Raw genomic sequence first — 25,917 nt, 5'->3', positions numbered from 1 at the left:
ATTTGGCAGGTGGATTGGACGCTCTAAATTGGCCCTAGGTGTAAGTGTGTGTGCAAGTGTGTGGTACAGATGAATTACCTCTGCGGGGCTAGCCAGCTGGAGGTGTAAACCTTAGTTCTAGATGATTGTCACTGTTGAAGTGACACCCTGACCCCATGTTCAAAAATGGGAAAAGGGGTTGACAATGGCTGGATTATGGCCATCTTCCACATAAAACTAAGCAAAAAAGATGAAAATCCTTTAGGAGGAGATTTTCCCAGATGGTTGCATGCTTGATAATGATTTTTGCTAGCAATTGCATAACACAGCCACAGTTTCTTTGCTCAAGAATTCTAAACAAAGTAAAAAAATAATAGGGAGACAAAGGCCTCAAATCAGGGACATTTTATAAAAGTTTCTGCAATTGACTTAGAAAGATAATAGAGTATCACAATGCATCTTCAGAGCAAGAAGAATACTTTAATGCCTGGCATTATTGACTGACGGCAATCCTTAGTGATTTACAAAAAATGCAAAGACTTTATGAGACGCAGGGCAAAAATATGAGACAAAATCAAGGATGAGTTGTGTAGTCTCTTAACAAATGCAAGGAAAGAAGTTTATTTTTGCACTTGTTCTGAATGCCAACAGCACAGCTGATGGTTGGCAACCTTTAAAGTGTTGCCCTGTTATACTGCACTTTAAGATGTCATGCATTTGCAGTGTGCTATTCTGTCTGTTGGGAATGGCCACAGTCATGTCTTTGTTTGACAAGTGCTAACAAGGGCAGATAGTAACAGTCTCTAAACAGAAAAATTTACAGAAGGCCTAATGCAGTTCTCAAATATGTATGTGCTTATACTCTGTGCCTTGAATTAGATGTGTGGCATAGAGCCATAGGAAGGAGGGGGGGTCATAATTCAAGTGTCAACTTATAGTGGGTACCAAAAATGGTAACAGTTTATGAGTTGTCATAACAGCAGTTGTAATGCAATATCTATAAAGACAGCTTGGATTAATCCTTGTTTATAAAAGGAAGACAGAGGAGATACATGGAAAGCAGTGCTGATACATTGTTTTCCTAGGTCACATGATCTAACTAGTAAGCAGTCAGTATCAGGTGCATTGTGTATTTGACTTAACGTGTAAAAGAACAGAGACAAATGATGAATGTGCTGTGTCATATGTTGGTATCACAAAATAGCCACTTTAAGGCTCCTTCATGGAAACTGTGGCTGGAAAAAAAACAGAAACAAAGACAGACAGACTAGTCTATAAATTGACTTTTATAAATTGATCTTCTCTTCATTCTATAATGGCAACAGCAAGTCTGTTTAAGTCACAAGAAAGCTTGATTGCTGTTGAGAGGCAGAGGAAGTAAACACATTCTGATGCCCTACCCTAGATTATTTTGTATAGACAATAATAAACCATCATTTTTTTTCTTTTGAAAACAGAGTGAACTGCTGAAAGAGCAGATACAGTCTTACTTGGACTATATTCTGCAATGTGTCTAAGGACCTCAAAACATTAAGGCTTTGCCTTTCAGAATGCAGAATGAAGCTGAGGCTGGGAAGTGTGTGTGTGTGCGTGCGTGCGTGTGTGTGTGTGTGTGTGTGTGTGTGTGTGTGTGTGTGTGTGTTGTTTCTTTGAGTACAGTACATGTAATATTATCATTAAGACTTCTCATGAACTTAAGCTGGCATCAGAAGCCAAAGATAATTGCAAATCCTTATTAACGTACATCAGGAAGTTACAAAATAGCACCTAACATTGCTCTGAATATATTCTAAATGACACTACCTCTCTGCCCTGATTAATTGGATATAACAAATATACTGGGAAACAGTCAATGTATATTTCACCCAGGGAAAATCTATATAAAACACATGGTTACCCAAGGACCTCAGACTCCTTATTATCACAAAATTATTTTTCAAAATAAAAACATACACCCTCAGTGGGACATGATAATAACATACCAGCCTGCCTGCTGAACAGAGTTAAACATACACTGATGGACCCATTCCTACAACTGTTTAACCTGAGATTACTTAATGGCTTTGCCCTGAGGTTTGGCCCGCAACAGTTGTAATGTTTCTTCACAAGGAAAACCTCACCATGGACCTCTGGAATTGCAGATCTGTTGGCCTGATGAGCCTGGTTTGCAAGACCAAGGAATGGGTCATAACACACCGAATAAACTATGATATAAAAAAATTAAAAGACTTGATCTCCAGCAGTTTGGCCTTGCTAAGGGCAAATCCTCTCTAATGAATCTGGTAATTTTTTGAGATGGTAATGCAAGCCTTGGACAGCGATTAATGCTGTCCATACAGCATACCTTGACCTCACCAAGGCTTTTGATACTGTACCACATGCCAACATTATTGACAAGCTAAATACAATCCAAACTGATCCCTCTGTAGTTAGATGGATTGCTAATTGGCTAAAAACTGAACCCACATTGTGAAGGTGGCAGGGTGTCCTCAGAAAACAGGAAAGTAACCAGTGAGGTACCAGAGAGCTTTGTGATGGAATCTGTGCTGTTCGGTATATACTTCTCTGACCTACAAATCAGTAACTTTGTTTAATAGTGTTTGCTGATAATTATACTTAAATTCCCTTCTGATATGCAAAAGCTACAACTTGATTATACACCTATTAAAAGCTGGTGAGATGAAATTAAATGCTAAAAAATTAAATACTGTTACATTTGGCTTACTAATCTTCCACTCAGTGTATAGTATAGAAAACACCTCACTCCAAAATGAATATGTTAGGACAGAATTTGGAACATGAGTAGATAACTCCCTGACCTTTGATCATCATGCTGTAACAGTGGTTAGGAAATCCTTCTGTCTTGCACAACTGATACCAAAGAGTATTTCCCATAGATCCAAAGAAGTCCTTACCCCTCTATATTCTGCACTGATCAGGCCCATCACAGAATAGAATAGAATGCTCCCTGTAGAATGTATCATACTAAACACATGAGCAGTTGGAGAGACCCCAAAGGTTTCTAATAAAAAGATCATGGGCCTAAAGAGGATGGTGGTCCTGTAGAATCCTTAGGGGTGATCTGTGCCTTGCCTTCAGGGCTGTTAGGAATCTGGTGATCTAAGACATTTTATTCCTCCAGAAATCAAATGGGTCAATGAACACTAGAACCAGAGATCTGAACCTGCTACAGTAAATCAAGAAATCATGGCAGAGTGACAAATGTGTGACATAATAACTACCCCTTCTCTGAAACAAACTTCCACTCCAGATCAAGCAATGTGACGCACTATCTTCCTTTAAGAAAAAAATTAGACAGTTGGATGGGTATTCATAAATTCACTCCAACCCTGGAGGAGGTAAGATCTAAGGGTGAATATTGGCAAGGAGTATTTTACCACATGGCTAGTTGCTGTGTACATTTTGTTATAATTGATGAAGATTATGAGAAGAGGAAAAAATTGTTTATAATTCATTACCTCTGTGCATGGGTTGTGCATCTCAACACACTTGGTGTGTCGTAATATCTCTTCAATCACCCCCATGGCATATGTTGATATGCACAGTACAACTTCCAAAGTGGGTATCACTGTGGGTGCCTAGTAATATACACTTGCAGTCATTATTCTTTGCATGCTCAGTGCTGCTTGCCCTCAGCAATAGTCTGTTGAGCTTGCCATCTGTATGCTATGGCTATCAGAAGTGTATGTTCTTATTTTGTTCTGGTCAGGCCACAGCTATAGTCCCCTAATTTTTCTGTGCTTCACAGTATATTCTGTGATTCATGTGTCTGATTCACACACACACACACACACACACACACACACACACACACACACACACACGCTCGCGAGCGCACTTGAAACAATCAAGATTTGCTTTACAGCATTATTCTTGTATAACTGATTTGAAGTCAGATACATATTTACAGAGATCACTATCCTTCTTGATTTTGAGGTACCCCTATGTAAAAGTAATACTGGATAAATAACAAGCAGGGTAATGACCGAAGAGACATAATTGTAATCCTTTGTAGTGCTTGGTGATTAACCTGCTTCCATGTGCTACAAACGCCAAAGAAAAGCATTGTAACATTAACTGTTACAGTTTTGAAAGCTGTAGTACCCTAACTGTTGCTGATAGTGGTTATCACAAAAGAACAATGGGAAACTGTAAAGCTCTTCATTCAGACATTTTTATTTTCTTTTAAAAAATAAGACCGCTTCTAAATGAAGAATTGAAGAGCTTTCTGCCCCACTTCTGTGGTGCTGTGGTAGCTGCCAGCCACTGATAGTGCTGTAGTGAGTCTGATGTCAGAAAGGTGCTTTACAAGTAGGTCTTGTCACAATTTTGGAAGAGCAATCAACTCAAATAACCCATTCCCACCAGTAGGACCACCACACTATTTAGTTTTAAAATTAAACCAGTTAGCAGTGTTAAAGGATGTGCAGGACAGAGGAGAGCAAAGCTGTGGAACAGCATATATATGTTGGTATAACAGCACTTTTATACCTACAGCATTAATATAACATATACATTTTAACAACGGCCAGTCCTTTCCATACTTACTTGCATATATAGTGTCATTTCAATTCACAAGTAGTGTAGAGTGTTGAATATACCTCTCACTATATTACTATATATATATATATATATATATATATATAATTCGCAGATGAAAGAATTCTTTATTTTAACATTAATTTGTCATACTGTCCAAAGTTACATGATGCATAGAGAATAATTCAGTGACACAATTTATGTTTCCTGTTTTGGTCATCTAGAAACTGTAGTGATCTTTTACAACACTGGACATTTAATGCTAACATTTCATGTACTGGGATCTGTGCCTGATATGAGATGTGGATAGTTTCTACAATGTCCAGTAATGGTTGCTAGGATAATGATTTGAGCCTGTTGATTGTCCATCCCATATGCCATGACATAAATGTCATCCCCCACATCTTTTCTGAGCCTTCCCTAGGACCGAGTGCACATGTGTTTTGTCAAGGTTGCTATTTTCGTGGTCTGTAGTCAATATGCCATGTGTTCATGCAGAAAATATAGTGTCCTGTGAGCTAGAGGCGTCCATAACCTATAGTGAGGCAGATGGATTAAATGGTATCTTTTTATTCAGACATAGTAATCCAAGCACTCGAATCAGTGAACAATAACTAAGGATCTGTTTTATCTTTCCTTCAAATAATAAGATGCTGACCAGGTATAGATCTTATACAGAGGTCTCAGAGATGGGTGGTGTGGCATTCTCAGCATTGCTGAAATGACCCTTGACATAACGTCATTACTGTTCATGTCAGTGACCATGTGGGTGCAGTCCCCTTGACAGCCCTACTGCTTTCCTTTAGCAGTTGGTCAACACTCAGAACATTGAACCTGGAATGTTGCTGTCAGCCTGTTGTGGCAGAGAAAAGCAAGAAGATGAGCTTTGTGCTTTCCTAACTTTTTCCTTGGTCTCTAAATGTGTGTGATCTCACTGCTGGTATATTTATATATGTTTGGGCCAGAGGGAGCGCAGCTGAGCTTGTCCTGTACTAAAAACAAACAAATCTTTGTGTTTTAGGGATGCTGGGAGTGTGCTGGCTGGTATTTATTATTCATAGTGGATGCTTCTCCTTCCCTATTATTAACCGAGCTATTGTCTTTCCTCTCTGTGGGTTCTTTTGAATTCCTGTTAATAAAGTTAATTTCTGCTTGAGATAGAGCACAGAAATGACAAGACAGTGATATGGGATGACAGTTGTGTGGGGTTTGGCTGCATTCCTTAGACGGGCTAAATAATCTATGTTTTTTCCTCTCTCAATATGTTTGCATGTTTTCTGTAGTGACACCATACCGCTCACCTCAGACCAAGTAGCGTGACACTTGGTGGCAGATTCTTGTTATATGCCAGGATTAATATAGCTGAGTAAAAGATAGCAGCTTCTTTTAAAGGCTTCATATCAAAATGATTGCAAGATTGTAATGGCTAGAAATATACAATATTGCATATTCACTACAGATAATCACAACAAAGATCTGTACACAGATATACTGTAAGGTAGTGTTTTACATAGGCTAATAGTTTAGTACTAGGCTAACTGCCAATGGGGGCCATTTTAAGCCAAGCCAATTAACCCATGTGAGAATGAAACCCTACACGTTGTGTCTATAAGGCACATATCTCAACCATTATGCCCACCTCACTTATACATTTTTATGTAGAAACCAAAAATATCTGATAATCATGGATGGTAGGGACTACTTTTGCCATAAAGTACTGTAAGGAAGAGACAGCACCACCAGTAGTCTGAAAACTTCTCTCCAGCATCTCACAAAAAGCTGTCTAGTTTTAAAGTACCATTTGGCAGTGTCCAGTGACATCCTCTAACAAGCATAGCTACACATTCAGTAATTCTGAAACTGGAAATGATCTGTTTGTAGACTGCAGTGTTTTTTATCCCACACATTCCATGTGACAGCCACTGCTACTGATAAAGAGATCAGGGTTTTTTGCTTGGCAAGCCTATAAAGTCACCTGGCCCATTAAAATGCATATTTACATATTATAGCTTAATCAAGGCACAGCAGAATATAATATTCCTTCATATATTACAGATTTCACTGCAACATATTGTGACATTTTATTTACTTATTGCAATACAAGTCAGCAATGTGCACTATAGCACATCATAATGTAAGTCATTATAAAGTCACATTGTTTCACATTTAGCATCTCATGCAATTTCATATTTTATTATAGCCTTAAAATGAACTCTTGTTATTTTCTATTTTATTTATTTATACTTTGTTGACCAGGTTAGTCCCACTAGTCAAATCACCTCTTTTAAGGAGAGACTCAAGGCAAAATTAATTCTGACAAGTGGAAGTGTGGCCAAGGCACTGGAGAACCTCTCCTATTCTTTACGATAAATGCCATGGGATGTTTTACATCCACCTGAGCTACCACCAACTCAGGCAGATGGGGCCTTGGATAAAGGTCTTATCTGAAGAACTGCACACCCATGAGTGCAGCATCCCCTGTTCCTGCAGTGCACTATCAGTATCAGAAAATTAATTGAACTTTCTAATATGGGAATATAGCTCACGGCCTTCTGCGTGTTACCTGTTGAGCTATTGAGACTGCATTATATGGAGTTTTATATATATATATATATATATATATATATATATATATATATATATATATATATATATATATATATATATATATAGTACTTCCATGGTAAGAAAAAAGATTATAGTATAAATCCAGTCGGGCAATTTTTCTAGCAGGCTGTAAGAACAGAGAGCATATTAATCAGATACATGGGAGCAGTAGCATCTCACTTTTACACATCTTGATCTTCAGTGACATGAGCAACTTTAAGATCGAGCTCCTGTGCTCAAGCAAATCTGACAGATCAGTTGATCTGATCAACCAGTCATTAGGCAAGCAATATTGCATTCATTTATAAATTTCTGAATGCAGTATATGTGTAATTATTTATGTTATCCATGCTTTTGTTTCTTTGTGTATATAGACTTCATTGGCTGCCTAAACCTGTATTACTGCCTCCTTTAGACCTACTTAAACAAGCCTGTACTACAGCATGTACACTTCTTTGCTGTCTTTGTGTGTCTCTAATAGCCTGTAATAATTTTACTTTAAACAGAACTTCCTGCAGGCTATGATGTACACAACAAGAACTCTTTGCCCAAAAGTAATGCAGAAATCCGACATGTGGGAGCAGTACATCAACAGATTGTCGAACAAAATGCTTCTAGAAAAAGGTTTCGTACAGAATGTGCTTGTAGAGCAAGCTGGCATCGATGTTTTCAATAAACTGAGGTTTGGATCACTTTTATTTTATTGAATAACTGTTGTTTTATGACTATCCTAAATGCAGATGTACTTTCAGTGTATGTTATCTGGTCTAATAATTATAATAATTATACTGAATGCAAGATACACTTAATAAGGCACAGAAAAGAGAATCTGAAATGTGACATTTAACATCTTAACTGTTTCACAGGTTCCACTAAATTCCACTGACAATGAACTAACCAAGCATTTTTTTTGTAGAAACCAACATGCCAGAACTCCCCCGGCTTAAGAAAAAAAACACACAATGGGGAAGCGCTTAATACTTCATTGAGGGTGTAGCACCAAAGGGTAGATTATTTTGTTGAGGAAGGCTTCTATGAAACTACAGTGGGTCTATATTACCTTATCAAAACATCTTCATTGAATGCCTCTTTGTCAACAAATAAACAGCAAACTCCCAAATCTTCAACCCGCCACTTCAGCAAATTTTTTCCCAGGGGAAAAAACGCTTGACCATCGTTGGGAATTTGTCCTTTTCCCCACTATAGTGCAATCTCAGAGTTAGTACATTTAGTTAGGGGGGTATGGGGGGCATAGCCCCCCACTTTGTAGGGTTTGAAAGCTTGTTTGGTTTTTGGTTGGCCAAGCGTTTTTTTCCCCTGGGAAAAAATTCACTGATGTGGCCATTTGGAGATTTGGGAGTTTGCTGTTTATTGGTTGACAAAGAGGCATTTGATGAAGACTTTTTTCTATAAGGTAATGCAGACCAAACTACAGTTTGTGTTTCAGATTCAGGGAATGCTTGATTAAGCAGTTTGTGGATAGTTTTGGCTCCGTTTATCAGAGGCTGTGGTCTTTATGAGAAGATAAAATTAAATTTTGCCTTCAGTTATTTTCTGCTGGAAAATGCCCCACTTTATTATTTATTTACTTTACATGTGAACAGGACTTTATTGGCTGTAATGTCTAAACCTAACATAACTAAGGCAAGAGAAAACAGTTTATTTTCAGGTAGCATACATACATACTAGACAATTCAGCACAATTTGAGAAGAAGAGAACTAGCTATGTTTTGAAGACAACTGGTTTTGTTAATTCATTTTTAGTTATACAGGAAATATTTGGACCGATCATTAACTAACATAAAGGAGAAGACAGCATGAACTGCACGGTGCATTCGAGGAGCAAGAAGCATGTTATGAATAGGAGAAAGGCCTGCTGCCCAGTGTGTGTGTGTGTGTGTGTGTGTGTGTGTGTGTGTGTGTGTGTGTGTGTGTGTGTGTGTGTTTGTGTGTGTGTGTGTGTCTATCGATGTGTGTGTGTGAGAGAGAGAGAGGGGGAGAGAGAGAGAGAGAGAGAGAGAGACTGAAACTGTAGAAGTCAGAGTTATGCATTGGTATAAAAAAATAAAGGGGTCATTTTGCATAGAAGATAATGCTCAGAGAGACTGCTCTGACATTTAATTAGACAATAAAACTGAAAGCAAAAATATATGAAGGGAGATTAGATAAATCCAGAGAAGGAAAACAAGAAGTTAGAATTTGTAAGTTGTTAGTCGGTCTAAACAATTAGTCTTTGTGAAATAGATATTCTGGTCAACAGAATATATGACTTAGCAATAGTGTCCAGTGCACAATGACAGAAAAGCAAAGGACTTCTTCTTCTTCTTCAGGCTTTTCCCATTTAGGGGTCGCCACAGCGGATCACCTGTCCGCTCATGATTGGCAGTGGAGTTTTACAGAGTCGAGTTGCCAGCCCTGCGCCCAACCTTCCACAGAAGGCACACATTCACACATAGGGCCAGTTTAGAGTGTCCAATCCACCTACAACATGTCTTTGGGATATGGGAGGAAACTGGAGCACCTGGAAGGAACCCACATGACCACAGGGAGGACATGCAAACTCCACACAGAAGGCACCCCAGCCGAGGATCGAACCGGAGAGCCTATTACTGTGAGGCAGCAATGCTAACCGCTGCACCACTGTGGCCGCCCAGAAAAGGAAAGGACTACAAAGTGAAAAACATTTATTTATTTATTTATTTATTTTATTGTTGGCTATACAGGGTTAGAATTAACGATTGCTGTATGCTGTTAATACACCACACAGGCTGTGGTTTAACTAACTGAGAGAAAGAGAGAGAAAGAAAAATGGGTTGTAATGTTAGCCTAAGGTTCTTAAATACTGGAAAAAAAATGTGATACTGTTAAAATTGTCTGAAGATTAAGGCCTTACTGACTGTTAAGCTTATGTTTACTACTATTCTGACCAGAATGTTACCTTATACAAGAGTAACTACTCTTGTGCTAAAACATAGACCCAAGTAATCTTAACAGTTACTGTTAATATTCTGAGATCGTTAGCAGTTTGGACTCAGGGTAAATTCATCATGCATTACCAGAAAAAAAATGTTGCTTTTCAGTATATATTCTTTTCTGTCCATTGTTGCTCAAAAGAAGAAGCTGGGTACTGGAGTATGTCATACAACCAATATCAAGATTTAAACCCCTGATTTTCACATTGAACAATTGAATTAACTTCACACCACCAGTCTTACATAGACCCATTAAACTAGCACCGGCAAAAAACACACATAAATACATGGAAACATACTCGGAGGCTCTAAATAAAAATCTGCAAAACCAACAGAGAACTCCAAAGCAAACATCCAAGCAACCTCCAACCCCCCCAACACAAACCATGAAACACATACTTCACAAAACCAGTGTGCCATGCAATCACAGCCCTTAAGGCAAAATAACATACCCAACATACTAATAATAGGTGACTCTGTAGTCAGGCACACTGATGTCCCACTCACTAGGCTGAATAAGGAGAAGGTTACTGTTAGCTGCTTGTTGGGTGCCAGGATCCACCACATAGCACAAGCACTCAGGTCACTCCAGAACAAGTACAAATATGAGTCTGTCATTGTCCATGTTGGTGTGAATGACCTGAGCCGTACCTCCCTGGACTACATGAAAAGAGACATGGAAGAGCTTTCTGATCACATAGCCCAGGCCGGTATGACCCTGACCCTGAGTAGCATCCTGCCCTCACCAAAAATGATACCACGATATAAAGAAAAAATTCTCGATTTCAACAATTGGCTAAGTTTCTGGTGTCATTCAAAGGGGATCCAGTATCTGTCCACCTGGGATGACATACTCGACAAGCCACGCTGCTTTGCTAGAGATAGCTTGCACCTGTCACCCTTAGGCTTTTGAATACTTACCAAGGCTCTTGCCACCCCCATAGTGCCTTTTTTAGGCAAAGCTCAAAAGACAAACCCACCACCATAAATAGCACAAGTAACAAAAAACTGAGGGTAATACTACTCAATGCCAGAAGTCTAAACATCAAAATGCACGCACTCAAGGCACTCCTCAGTATGGAGAAAATCGATATATGTGCAGTAACAGAAACCTGGTATAAGGCTCCAGAGAGCACCCCAGCACTACTAGGCTACAAACTCATACCATACATTTCAGCCACAGAACCCAAACCGAAATACAAAAGGCAGGGGTGTATCCATATTCATCAAGGATACCCTCACCTCCAGGTTAGTGGCACAGCATGATGCTTCAAAGATCATCCACGTGCAACTAACAATAGGCAAAACTGCAATTCAAATTGTAGCTTGCTACAGGTCACCCACCATGTCCCAGGACCCCCATTCTGTGTTTCTGGAAACACTGGGAAACATAAAGGTCCTGCCAAACACCCTAATATTGGGTGATTTCAATTACCCAAACATTAACTGGGAGAACTACTCAAGTACTAACTCCCTTGCCCAACTTTTCCTAGAATTTATAAACTCAAACACCCTGGTTCAACTGGTCAAAACTCCCACCAAAGGTGACAACATACTGGACCTGGTCATCACCAACATGGGTGACTGGTGTTCCACACTAGAGGTCAACTGCTCACTGGTTAGATCTGACCATCAACAAATCACTTTGGATATCCATATTCCGCCCCCCACCCCTGGACAAGAAAGCCACCATGAAAAACTTTTCAAAAGCAAACTTCATGTTACTTAAGACCGAGGTGGAAAGTTTCAAAGCCCCCATTCTGAAGGATAACACTGTCCAAGCTGCAAAATCCTTTACTAATGCATTCTACGGGCAACTACAAGAATGCATGGATCGTACCATCCCAAGCAAAACCAAGACTCACTCCTCCAAGAAAAGGAAACCAGTCTGGTGGACTTCTGCCATAAACAAGCTATACAATAGAAGGAGGAAACTAGTACAGAAAAGAGTAAAATCTCAAGAAGGGAAGACATCCCTGATCAGTATCAGCAAGAAACTACGATCCCTCATAAAATCATCCAAGGCGAGCTTTGAAAGAAAAATTGCCAAGGACTCCAAAGACAACCACAAGGCATTCATTAGCTATGTCAAGAATCTAAGTGGCAATGCTCAGATCTGCTCGGAGTTAGTGCAGAATGGCACAAAATACATTGAACCGACCAATATCGCAAACATCCTGGTAGACAGTTTCAGTGCAAACTTCACCCCCCCTCTCACCCCCAAAAGGGCCATTAACCAAACCAGAAGAATGTAGAGTCCCTGAAATCACAGACACTCAGGTTAAAACAGCCCTCTCCAAAGTCAAAAACACAGCATCAATGGACGTGTCCCAGGCTGCATCCTACACGAGCTCAAAGACGAACTAACCCCTCACCTAAACACACTGTTCAAACTCAGCCTCTCCACAGGCTACATACCCATAGAGTGGCGCACTGCAATGGTTATTCCACTCCACAAAGGTGGAGCCACAACAGACCCCAGGAACTATCGCCCTATAAGCCTGACTAGCTTGGTCTGCAAGGCTATGGAGCGCATCATCATGGAACTCATTAACGGAGACATTGGGAACCTCCAAACACTGGACCCTACCCAGTTTGGCTTTGTGAAAGGCAGATCATGCATCCTAAACCTGGTGGACTTCTTTGAGACAGTTACCAAGGATATAGATGAGGGAAAGGTGGTACACACAGCCTGCCTAGACCTCACTAAGGCCTTCAACACCATTCCCCATTCTGGTATTATAGACAAGCTCACCAGCCTGAATATAAACCCCTACGTCACAAGATGGGTTGCCAACTGGCTCATGGACAGAACCCACATGGTGAGAGTTGCGGGAGCTAGGTCCGTCTCTAAACTGGTTACAAGTGGTGTTCCCCAGGGCTCAGTCCCAGGACCCCTCCTATTCAGCATATACTTCTCAGAGGTACGGGCAAGCACAGGAGGACTATGGCTGACCAAGTTTGTAGACGACTGTAAACTAAGGGCTATAATTGACTCTCCGGCTGACACAGACATCCTCCAAAAGGGTCTCACTGAGACAGATACCTGGTTTTAAAATCGTGGCCTCAAGCTAAGTGCCAAAAAGTGCACAGTGATCCCCTTTGTAAAAAACAAAGTACCCACAAACTACCACATAGGTGGTAGTCCCTTAAATACGGAAGATGTAATAAGGGATCTGGGGACCCAAGTAGATAGTAATCTCACCTTTGATAATCACATTGCCAAAGTGGTTAGAAAATCCTTCTACGTGGCCCACCTAATCACAAAAGGGTTCGCATCCAGATCAAAAGAGGTCATTCTGCCTCTCTACTCATCACTCATCAGACCCATCTTAGAGTACAACGCCCCATTTGGGATGTAAATTACAAGACACCTGCAACAGCTGGAAAGACCACAGAAGTACCTCGCCAAGAGGATCAATGGCCTCAAACAGATGCCCTATGAAGCTTGACTGAAGAAATTCCAGTTGTACTCGGTTGCATACCGCCTACTCAGAGGTGATCACTGCCTGACATACAAGGCCATGTCCAACCCAGAATTGATGGACATGCTCCACCTAAACAAAAACCTTATCCCCTCGAGCCACATGCTCTAGGGATCTAAACCTTACCACTATAATAAATAGGACATGCTGGAGGGATAGATTCCTGTCCCAGATACTTCCCATGCTTTGGAATAAGATCCCAATCTACATTAGGCAGAGCTCCTCGCTAAGATTCTTCAAAAGAGACCTTGACGAGTGGATGGGAAACAGAAAGTTTACCTCTGGGATCACTTCAGTGACTCTGCTGGACAGAGGCACAGGAACTAATCTAAGGGGGCGGCGAAAGCCAACACATTCTGGCTAGGCTTATAAATGCCTTTGGGCAGATAGCCTAGTACCTACCTATGAACTTAATCTCCATTGTTCTTTTTTTCAAAGGTGTATAGAAATGTCCTTTCAGGTAAAGAATGATCAGACTGGGAAAAGTGTATTGACATTGGCTTGTCAGTCATTTTTTTTCTAACTGTGACTCTATGGGCATTCATCCTAGCTCTGAATGGCTGGCCTGTTTCTCCTAAGTAACCTATCTCTGGAAATTTCCTTCATTTGATCAGATAAAACACATTTTTGAAGTGCATATAAATGAACCTTGTACTTTGAAACTTCTGTTCTGTGAAATTATGTTGGAAGCAACACGAATCATGTGGCATGTTTTACATCTTGGTTGCTTGCCATTTTGTATTGTGTTCTGTTCTGGTGTGTGATTCTGAGAAGAAGATTGTTTAGATTTAGTGGTTGTTTAGATGACAGCAGCAGGAGTGCTTGAAAAATATCTGTCAACTTGTCATCCTCACTGAACATTGTTTTGAGGTCCCTTACAATTTTGTATAGTTTTTAAGTTTCAGATGATATGTTGCTACTAGTCAAACTCTGAATCCTCTCTTTATACTGAAGCAGATATTCTTCTGATAGTTGTATTGCTCAATCAACAGCTCTGTCAAACTCCCTGGCAGAGTGACCTTGAGCAACTGTGGCTTCTTTCAGCTGTGTCAACAGCCTGTCTCTTTCTACCTCACTAAAACAAATGCAGTAATATCAAAGTGCTTGACTGTAAATAACTAATTTCTTTGTGTGGCTGGAATGATTACTGCTTCTGTCCGGATACACCTGTCTGTCAGTCCGTTAGATGGTTTCCTGAGGACATGTCTGTAATGTCCCATTTTGTATAGCAACCTTACTATTAATGAAAGTTATACTTGAAGTCAAGTACACACACAAGAGTTTAATAGATGGTGGATTCTGTTGAGTCTCTGGGATAATTCCTTACGAGTTAATGCTGTGTGTCCTGGTTATAAATAAGTCATCAATAAAATGAAAAAAATCAAGTGGTCTATGTGTGCAGTGTTGTAGAAATTCCTCTTATAGGAACTGATAGACTATCTTGCTGTAAACCATCTAACTCTCCAAGTCGTGTACTCACTATTTCAGACATGCAAAATGTAAACACAGTGATATGACTGCACACACACACACACACACACACACACACACACACACACACACACACACACACACACACACACACACACACCAGTTAAAACTTCAGGATAAGAAGACAACTATTATGAAGCAGAGCAATGCACAGGATTTTAATACATAATCAGTACACCAAAAAACACGTGACAACCTATGTTGATCTAGCCTTAAACCACCTTTGGCAAGTGTTAGTCTTGCTAGTGTGGCCTCCAAATTAAAAATTCCACCACGACTGTAAAATGATAGTCAGGCTAGTATTAACCCAGGAAAGAAAAGTAAATGTTTTACTTCATTTAATATTTCAATGTTTTACTCCCAAGTGGAGAATAACTCAACATGTTCAAACCCGTATCCTTTTTCAATATTTTATTATATTTCAGTCTTGGCAGATACTGTCCAACAGTAGTGATAGACAGGAAAGGTGGAGGTAAGATGTAGGTTACAATCACAATGATAAAAAAGCAATCTAGGGTTCTGGCGTGTAGCTCGCAAGACATTTCCCTGCGAGCTACATCGCCGAAACCAAATGACTACAGCAGCACTTTGCCGTAGAGCAATACGGCGGAAAAGCATTGCCACTGCAGCTGTAAACTATGAACGGAAATATTTTACCTGGTGGTGATCCTTACAGACAGCTGCACGGCTGTATTCAAGCAGAGACAGCCGTACCCGATGTGTAACACAATCCTTATTCTCATTCAAGGAATGCTTTTATTTCATTATTTATTTATTTTATTGTCAGATGTCTGACAAAATATGTGTCCTACGCAGTTTTGCATTATCTCTGCAGTCTGATGTTTGTTTTGTGAAATACAGATAAGGTACATTTGTGGCTCTCTTCCTTTTCAGTGAGATTAAGCTATCAATTACTGCTGCAATATCAGAAAAAATCATTGATGAAGTGTTAGAAGATCTAACTGTTGCACAGCAGAAGTTGGTAAGTGATGTGTATTTTTTTTTCCTAAACTGTGGTGATTTCTTTTACTTCTGAAAATAAGCAAACCAAGGAGCTTGATAAGCAAGTAGCCCAAAATCTGCCTTGAATTTAATTTGGTGTGGTCTCACATTTTGCAGATGTTACTGAAAATGAGGGAGGTCTGGCCAATGTTACACTGCCTTGTTATGGGCAGTAGCTGAAAGCCTAGCTGTGAATAACATAAGCAGAGCTATATTCAGATGTATATTAAAATAATGTGACTAACGAGTTACTATGAGTACAGGTTCCTTGCTGGTGGTACATGGTAAAGCTCCTTTAACGTGATGCACATGTCAGTTAATGCCTAAATACCAGCATTGCCCAACTGTAGGGAGATCTCCTCCTGCTTTAAAATCAGGCCAGACAGCATGTTAGTGTGAAGAAGCACACATGTTAAGAATACTACTACAGGTGTTACTACCCTGAGCATTTGTTGTTTTGGTTAATACTTCATAAGCTCTGTGGCTACTTCTGCAAGCCCAACACCCTGAACTGCACTACACAAAAAGAATCGTCTCAAGTACAGACTTCATCAAGAACATTCAGATTTAAATAGACATAGCCCAATCCTCACTCAGGCATATGCAGAAACACTGAAATGCGCATCCTGTGAGTTGGAGGTAAGCCCCTTCAAACTAAGTGTTTGAAATCTTGACACTCAAATTAGTCCTGAAATATAGGGTCCAAATGGCTAAAAATGTATACTTTCATATATCAAGTCCAAGGCTGCCATTTCAAAAAAAAAAAGATTAAATTTTTGTTTCCCGGGTTAATACTAATCTGACTCTAGATCATTTTAGAGTCATAGCTTGGTGTGTGTCGATAGAAGGTCGTTCCGTTGGCAGCCCGTTCGACACCGTAATATAGATGCCTTTAAACATACTGTCTGTAAAACCTGTTACAATGTCTGAATTTAGTATATTTCATTTCTTCAAAATCAGACTTTATAGTACTAATATTTTCAACTTGGTTTAATTAATCATTTGTCTTTGATTACTTGGTAAAGTCCTGTCCTTAATTGATTTCAGAAGGCACAGATCCCATGTTCACCTTACTGTTTACTGCTTCTCGTAAAGGAGTAATAACCTTCCCCTGTTGTAAGTCTTTAAACTGAGTTGCAACTGTGGGTATTTTATTTACAGGAAAAAAATTCAATTCTATTCCCCTAGAAAGTCTTCCTCCTTTCCCCATATGCACACAGATTAGATGGAACCAAATATGATAGTTGAATCTTTAGTGGTGTCAGCATCAGTAGCATTAGAGGGTCTTTCAAGCTAATGTCTGGTCGACTTTTTCTTGTGCCATTGCATTGCAAGGGATCCACTAACTGTACAATGTATAGCTCAAAGACAGCAAAAGTGTTCATGTTTGAATGTAATCATTATTTTTGAATGTAACCATTATTATTATTTTTTCTGAAAATAATTTGCTAAACATGCAGACGGTAGAGAAAAGTAAAGGCCATAACTCCTTAATGGTGCGATTTCCGAGTCAGCTCGCTACTCCTCCCCGATAACACTGCAGAAATTCAGTGAGCATTTGCCTATCTTTTAAACTACAGTTGTACTGCATTTGCTTTGTGTTCCACTGGAATACTGAATTTTTTTTAAATTGATACAGTCATTACATTTGCTATTGCTGCTCCACTGGACATAACTAACCTACTACACCTTCTCTTCTCCTCCTTGTCTGCTCTAATGAAGCTTAACTAACCTTACAAGCCATTGTAAATATTGTATAACTACTGTACCACCCTAAGATTACACTGTACCTATACTGGTTGTCAACAGAATTTAGGGCCGTTAGCCTAGTACTAATCTGGGCAGCTGCAGTGGTGCAGCGGTTAGCATTGCCACCTCACAGCAAGAGGTTCTCCAGTTCGATCCTTTGCTGGGGTGTCTTCTGTGCAGAGTCTGCATGTCCTCCCTGTGGTCATGTGGGTTTCCTCCGGGTGCTCCGGTTTCCTCCCACATCCCAAACACATGCTGTAGGTGGATTGGACACTCTAAATTGGCCCTACACATGAGTGTGTGCGTGCGTGTGTGCCTTCTGTGGAAGGTTGGGCGCCGGGCTGGCAACTCGACACTGCAAAACTCCACTGCCAGTCATGAACGGACAGGTGATCCGCTGTGGCGACCCCTAACCAGGAAAAGCTTATGTGTCCTAAAAAAGGCAACTTAAAATAAGCAGTTTTGCATTATCTCTTCAGTCTGATGTTTGTTTTGTGAAATACAGCTAAAGTACATTTGTCGCTCTATGAGGTATGATTGTCTTAGAGGTAATGTATATATGACTTCATGGGTGCAGTGAGACTTGTTTAAATTAGAGGAGCGAATTTATTATTTCAATATTTGTTATCAGCATTTCAGTATTTGTTATTCACCTGTAGTTTCTGTCTGTTTTTAGTTTGTAGTCATATGAATCTTGAGATTTTAATAGGGAGCCTCAATGTTCCCTTAATGTTATATACCATAGGTTCATAGGTGTGTACTAGGCTAATGGCCCTGGAGCCTTTACAAGCCTATCCCATAGAAGTGAACTGGCATCATGCCGCCTGATGTTAGTTCCCAATGCCTCTATCAAGTAGAGCCACTGCAGTGATCCACGGGGTGAACTTTCTATTACCAATCCACTCATCAAGATTTCTCTTGAAGAGGGACAGCGAGGTGCTCTACTTAACATGTATGGGATATCTATTCTAGAACATGGGCAGTCTCTGGGTGAGGAACCTGTCCCTCCAGCATGTTCTTTTGATTGTGGTAATGAGGTTGAGGTCTCTGGAGCATGTGGTGCGAAGGGATTAGGATTTCTTTACATGCAGCATCTCTAACAGAGCTAGCTCAGACATGGCTTTGTAAGTCAAGAAGAGATTGTCTCTAAACAGGCAATATAAGATGAGTTTGTCCATGTAGGACATGTGTTTAATGCCTAGGATCCTCTTTGTGAGGAACTTCTGTGGCCTCTCCAGCTGTTGCAGATGTCTAGTGAGTTACATGCCAAATGGGGCATTGTACTCGATGATTGGTCTAATAAGGGAAGAGTAGAGAGAGATGATGACCTCTTTCTTCCTGGATGCAAAACCCTTGATAATGAGATGTGCCACATAAAAGGACTTTCTGACCACAGTGTCAATGTAGTGGTCGAAGGAGAGGTTGCTGTCAACCTGCATCCCCAGATCTCTTATAATGCCTTCAGTGATGTTCATCGTGTTACCCTGCTGCAGTCATCACACTTGGGTTATCCTGCTGTCAGGCGGTCCCGCAGTCGGTCTGAATTCCAAAGTCTTGGTCCGGCGTCGGTTGCTGTCGCTTCTTCCCTGATGTCAGTGTGCCAGGAGTATATAAGAGGCATCCGACGCCATTTTCTTCCGTCTTTCTTGCCGCGCGGTGCCTGAAGCAGAAGCAGTTCGCAAGTGCCGGTCGGCCGACACCTGAGATTTTCGATTCGAATTTTAGTCCGAAGTCTTCAATAAAGCTAAGTACCCCATTGGGGAACCTTTTCTTGCCTCAGTCCGATGTCAGAAAAAGTTAACAACTGCATTTCTTGTGGGAAGCAAATACCTCATAAGGATTTCCATTCCTATTGTATTCCTTGCCTAGGCCCAGACCACGACATCAGAGGTTGTCGGTTTTGTGCTAGGTTTAATAAACTAACTATCAAATGCCGTTTTTCATTTCTTTGTTAGGAAATTTAATTATATCATGCCATCGGAGCAGCCAATGACCGGCATACATAAAAAACACAAGGATAAGGACAGGCAGCCTAGGAACAAGCCAGACTCCGAGGCTTCTGCTGGGCCTGTCGCCGGTTCTCCAGTTTTCAGTGAGGCGCCTACGCAGCCCCTGAAGACCGCAGAACTGGAACCCCAGACAGCTGTGGATTCTCAGGCGGAGTTTACTAGGCTGACGCAGCCATCTTTTGACACCGGAGCAGAAGTAGACCCCGGTACAGTGGAAACTCCTTCGGTTGCAGAAGGTGTCTTCAGACCGACTACACTCACCATTAAATCTTATGCTAAGCTTAAAACACCTTTAAAACCTAAGAAGACTGTACATCAGTCTACAGTTAAAGGCCCCATGCCTAAGAAACAGATGCTTAAGATGGCTGAAGATTTGATTACCCTAATCAGGGGTTCCCATCCCCCTCCTGATAAAAGACCAAGACAAGAGGAGGAATATGCTTCCTCTGACCAGGTTTCAATTTCCTCAGATTCTTCTGAGGGACAGGATTACACTTTTCAACCTTACGAAGACTCTGATGTTGAAGACTCTATTCCCTCAGCATCTCCCCCTGAAGACTACTCCTTTGGGGAAACTTTACATACCATGAGGGAACATTTCCACTGGGAAGGCCAGGACTACTCTGATTCTAAGAAAAGGCTCCGAGAGTTCCTTTTACCACCCCAGCACAGACCTCTTGCTATCCCTCCAGTTTTAGATATTGTGGATGATGTTTACTTGGAGTCTAGTTTAAATCCAGACTCTCTACCTCCTGCTCCAGCCAAACCAGACAGATACTGCAGAGTACCTGACTCACACAAATTCCTTTATAAAAGCCCTGTGGCTGACCCAGAAACAATTTCCCAGGGTCCTAAGGAAGCTAAAGCTTCTATGGCTAAAAATCCTGTGCCCTCTGAAAGGGATTCCAGAGCCCTAGATAGATGGGGAAAGAAAATATACACCTCAGCAACTCTGGCTATGAGAGCATTAAATTGTCAGTTTCACATGCTGAAATATCAGCAATTCCTAATGTCTCAATTAAAACAAAAAATGAGCACACATACTGAACAGTCTGAATTCAAGGAAATGCAGGATCTGTTGCATGCAGTTGAACAGGTGGGCAAACATACTTTACAATGCGGATTTGTTTAGTTGGAAGCTTCCTGTAGAGCAGCTGTTACTGGCTCTGTCATACGTAGACATGCTTGGTTAAAAGAACAAACCCTTCCTGATCATGTTAAAGCAAAATTATTGGATGCACCTTTACAGCAGGATGCATTACTTGGTGTCAAAGCAGAAGAGGTTTTAAAGAAAATGGAGGATAAGGCAAAGTCTATGCAGATGGTCAAGGATTTTTTGCAGGTACAACCCCCTCGTTTCAGCAGAAATTGGCCAACAAAAAAACTGGTCCTTTCCAGCTTCTGACAGATCACAGAGGGGCAAATACAGACATCCAAGGGGCAGAGGTCAGTCACAAGGCCCTTACAAACCTCACCAATGGGGTCCTACTACCCAGAAAGGAGGAGAAGACAGGCCCCAAACTAACAGAAGACAAACACAATGACTCAGTCCTCAAACTACCAAGCAAATCTCTCCTGGCAGCTCCCTTGGGAGGAAAATTAGCATTTTTTGCAGACAACTGGCACATCATCACAAAAGACAAATGGGTCCTAAACATTGTCTCTCAAGGATACATATTCCACTTTCATACCTTACCAAGGATAAAAGGAATGCCAAACCTGCCACCAAATCAATGGGCAGAGGCACAAAAACAAATTACAGCTCTCATGGACATGAGAACCATTCAACAGGTACCTACACAGGAGCAAGGACAAGGTTTTTACTCAAGACTCTTTCTAGTCCCAAGAAAAGACAAAGCATGGAGACCCATTCTGGATCTTTCAATTCTGAACACCTATCTGCAAGTACCAACATTCAAGATGCTAACACTACAGCAGCTTCTTCCCATGCTGGGCAAGAGTGCTTGGCTAGTAACGTTGGACCTCAAGGAGGCATACCTGCATGTCCCTATCAGACAAAATTGCAGAAGATACCTCCGCTTCATTGCAGGTTCAACGCATTATCAATTCTCTGCACTACCCTTTGGCTTATCTACTGCGCCCAGGGTCTTCACAAAATGCCTGGCACCAGTAATTGCATACTGCAGACAAAGAGGAATTCAAATATACCCATACCTGGATGACTGTCTTATTCAAGCAGAAAGCAAGGACATTCTTTTAAAGCATCTGGCATTTGTCAAACACCTTCTAAGTTGCCTAGGGTACACAGTAAACGAAAAGAAATCAAAACTAGTGCCCTCACAAAACATAATATTCCTGGGTGCCAGTTTGAATACAACGGCCCAGATGGCTTATATCATGCCAGACAAGCAACAATAGCTGACTCAATATTACAAAATAATGGCAACAAAGACCCAACTCCCTGCAAGAAAAATTCTGCAGGCCTTGGGATTCATGGCATCTTGCATACTACTAATACCATTTGCAAAACTGCATATGAGGAAATTACAATGGTACCTGAAAAGCGTATGGACTCAGCACAACCACAGCTTGGAAACAATGATACCACTCATTCCCTGCCTTCAACAGGAGTTTCCATGGTGGACACAGGCATGTCACCTCAACAAGGGTCAGCCTTTCACCTTACCCACAGCCAGGCAAACTATGACAACAGATGCATCGGACTATGCCTGGGGAGCACACATGGCAGGACAGTGCATTCAGGCAAATGTACTACAGATCAGAGGCATCTGCATATCAATCAAAAAGAAATGCTAGCAGTACAGAATGCCCTAACAGCTTTCAAGGACCTCTTACACCCAGGACAACTTATAATAAAGACGGACAATACCACAGTAATGTGGTACATAAACAAGCAAGGGGGCACACATTCCTACCCTCTATGCAGGCAAGAAATGACCTTGTGGAACACTGCACTGTCTTACCAGGTTCAATTACAAGCACAATTCCTGCCAGGAAAGAAAAACACATTGGCAGACGACCTAAGCAGAAATATCATGGATCCACACGAGTGGAAACTAGATCCACAAGTATTTGCAATGATAGTTCAAAAATGGGGATGCCCAGACATAGATCTGTTTGCAAGCCCCCAAAACTACCAACTTCAAAAATTTTGCACAAGGACATTCTATCCACAAGCTTGGAAAGTGGACGCCCTCTCATTCAGTTGGCAAACATTAACATGTATGCCTTTCCTCTACTGCCTCTTCTACTAAAGGTACTGATGAAAATCAGATTAGAGAGGCCACAAATGATACTCATTGCACCAGACTGGCCATGCCAGCATTGGTATCCAATTCTAAGGAAAATGGCCCATGGCCCATCATGGATTTTACCACAAATTCCTCACCTGCTCACCCAGCGAGACAATCAGATTCTACACAGCCAGCTCAAGACTTTAAACCTGGCTGCATGGCAAATTACCTAAACAACCAGCCAACACCTCTATCCAAAGCTGTTATGGATGTCATTCTGGAGGCTAGGAGGCCCAGCACCAGGAAAACCTATTTAGACAAATGGAAAAGATTTTGAATCCCTTTGATCCAAACATTCCTCAGATTCTACAATATTTAACTGAGATGTTGCACAAAGGACTTTCCTTTTCATCTATTAAGATCCACGCCTCAGCAATTTCAGCTCATTACAACACGGATCCTCCTTTATTCTCACATTCACTCCTAAGACAGTACCTCAGAGGGGCTAAGAACATAAGACCACCAAGGAGAGCACCAACACCTACTTGGGATCTCAACTTTGTTCTGGAAAAGCTTACACTGCCGCCCATTGAACCAGCTTTTTCAACTGATTTAAAATTTCTTTCATGGAAAACTGCCCTGCTGCTAGCAATAACTTCAGCTAGAAGAGTCTCAGAGCTACAGGCACTAATGGCAGTGGAGCCTTTCCTCATTTTTCATCAAGACAGAGTCTCTCTATGAACTAACCCTTCCTTCATGTCAAAGGTGGTATCCAGTGTGGCCCTAAACCAAACCATTAATTTGCTCACTTTTTTCCCAAATCCCCAGAACAAAGGAGAAAGACTCCTGCACTCTTTGGACATTCACAGACAATTACGTTACTACTTGGATAAAACTAAGGCTTTCAGAAAAACTGACCAGCTCTTTGTAGCCTATGCTGCAGGATCACAAGGAAAAGCTATCGCAAAACAGACTATTTCTAAATGGATAGGACATTGCTCACCCAGCGAGACAATCAGATTCTACACAGCCAGCTCAAGACTTTAAACCTGGCTGCATGGCAAATTACCTAAACAACCAGCCAACACCTCTATCCAAAGCTGTTATGGATGTCATTCTGGAGGCTAGGAGGCCCAGCACCAGGAAAACCTATTTAGACAAATGGAAAAGATTTTGAATCCCTTTGATCCAAACATTCCTCAGATTCTACAATATTTAACTGAGATGTTGCACAAAGGACTTTCCTTTTCATCTATTAAGATCCACGCCTCAGCAATTTCAGCTCATTACAACACGGATCCTCCTTTATTCTCACATTCACTCCTAAGACAGTACCTCAGAGGGGCTAAGAACATAAGACCACCAAGGAGAGCACCAACACCTACTTGGGATCTCAACTTTGTTCTGGAAAAGCTTACACTGCCGCCCATTGAACCAGCTTTTTCAACTGATTTAAAATTTCTTTCATGGAAAACTGCCCTGCTGCTAGCAATAACTTCAGCTAGAAGAGTCTCAGAGCTACAGGCACTAATGGCAGTGGAGCCTTTCCTCATTTTTCATCAAGACAGAGTCTCTCTATGAACTAACCCTTCCTTCATGTCAAAGGTGGTATCCAATGTGGCCCTAAACCAAACCATTAATTTGCTCACTTTTTTCCCAAATCCCCAGAACAAAGGAGAAAGACTCCTGCACTCTTTGGACATTCACAGACAATTACGTTACTACTTGGATAAAACTAAGGCTTTCAGAAAAACTGACCAGCTCTTTGTAGCCTATGCTGCAGGATCACAAGGAAAAGCTATCGCAAAACAGACTATTTCTAAATGGATAGGACATTGCATACGTTTCTGCTACATGCATCATGGGAAACTGGTATCTGCTAACATTAGGTCCCACTCCACCAGGGCTACAGCTACATCAGCAGCCTTTCTCAGGGGAGTGCCAACCAAGGATATTCTGGAAGCTGCAACTTGGAGTTCAGTGCACACCTTCACCAAACACTATCACTTACCTCTATATTCTAAGACTAGAGCTGGTTTTGCCACTGCAGTTTTTCAGGGCCTACTAGCTTCTTCTAACCTTGTTTAACTCCACCTCCCATCCTTAGCTTTGGGATTTAACCCAAGTGTGATGACTGCAGCAGGGTAACACGATGAACCTAGTACAGTTTTGTACCTACCATAAATGTAGATGTTTGAGTGTTCACCCTGCTGCAGTCCAGGTTACCCTCCCTCCATCCCCTCTGAACTAGCTGAACTTATCTATACCATTCTATCCTATACAACCTCTGTGGTGTATTTGCTTGTGCCTAAAGGTATTGTTTTATTTTTGTCTAGCTATATATATATATATATATATATATATATATATATATATATATTGCCCACCTATTGGAGGCACCTGACATCTGGGGCAAGAAAAACTGAAGAAAATGGTGTCGGATGCCTCTTATATTCCCCTGGCGCACTGACATCAGGGAAGAAGCGACAGCAACAGATGCTGGACCAAGACTTTGGAATTCAGGCCGACTGCGGGACCACCTGATGGCAGGATAACCCAAGTGTGATGACTGCAGCAGGGTGAACACTCGAACATCTACATTTATGGTAGGTACAAAACTGTACTTTCTGTGGGCTCCCATTGATGTGGTAATTAGTGGGAATTGAGTTTTTACCAAAGGGGATGATGACGCATTTTTGGCATTAAGCTTAAGGCCATAGTTTTGTCACCAGTCATTGGTCTCAGTGAGGTCTTTCTGTAGGATGCCTGCATCACTTGGGGAGTTAATAATGGCTCCCAGCTTGCAGTTGTCTGTGAACTTGGTCAGCTAGATTCCCTTTGTGTTGGC

At 41.1% G+C, this 25,917-nt stretch overlaps 1 protein-coding gene across 3 annotated transcripts in view; it reads left to right on the top strand.

Annotated features, from left to right (window-relative positions):
- Positions 1-25,917, top strand: part of LOC122809736 (capping protein, Arp2/3 and myosin-I linker protein 2-like) — a 1,549,910-nt gene that overhangs the window by 1,211,730 nt on the left and 312,263 nt on the right. For all 3 annotated transcript variants that reach the window (XM_044081444.1, XM_044081445.1, XM_044081446.1), the window contains exons 24-25: positions 7,653-7,828; positions 15,989-16,076. In XM_044081444.1, coding sequence (XP_043937379.1) covers positions 7,653-7,828; positions 15,989-16,076 — 264 coding nt within the window. The remainder of the gene's footprint in view (positions 1-7,652; positions 7,829-15,988; positions 16,077-25,917) is intronic.

The sequence above is a fragment of the Protopterus annectens genome, chromosome 8.part0 (genome assembly GCF_019279795.1).
Source record: "Protopterus annectens isolate FY-2018-M chromosome 8.part0, PAN1.0, whole genome shotgun sequence".
Classification (NCBI taxonomy): Eukaryota; Metazoa; Chordata; order Ceratodontiformes; family Protopteridae; genus Protopterus; species Protopterus annectens.
Note: the sequence above shows the minus strand (reverse complement) of the source record. Positions and strands in the feature narration are given on the sequence as shown.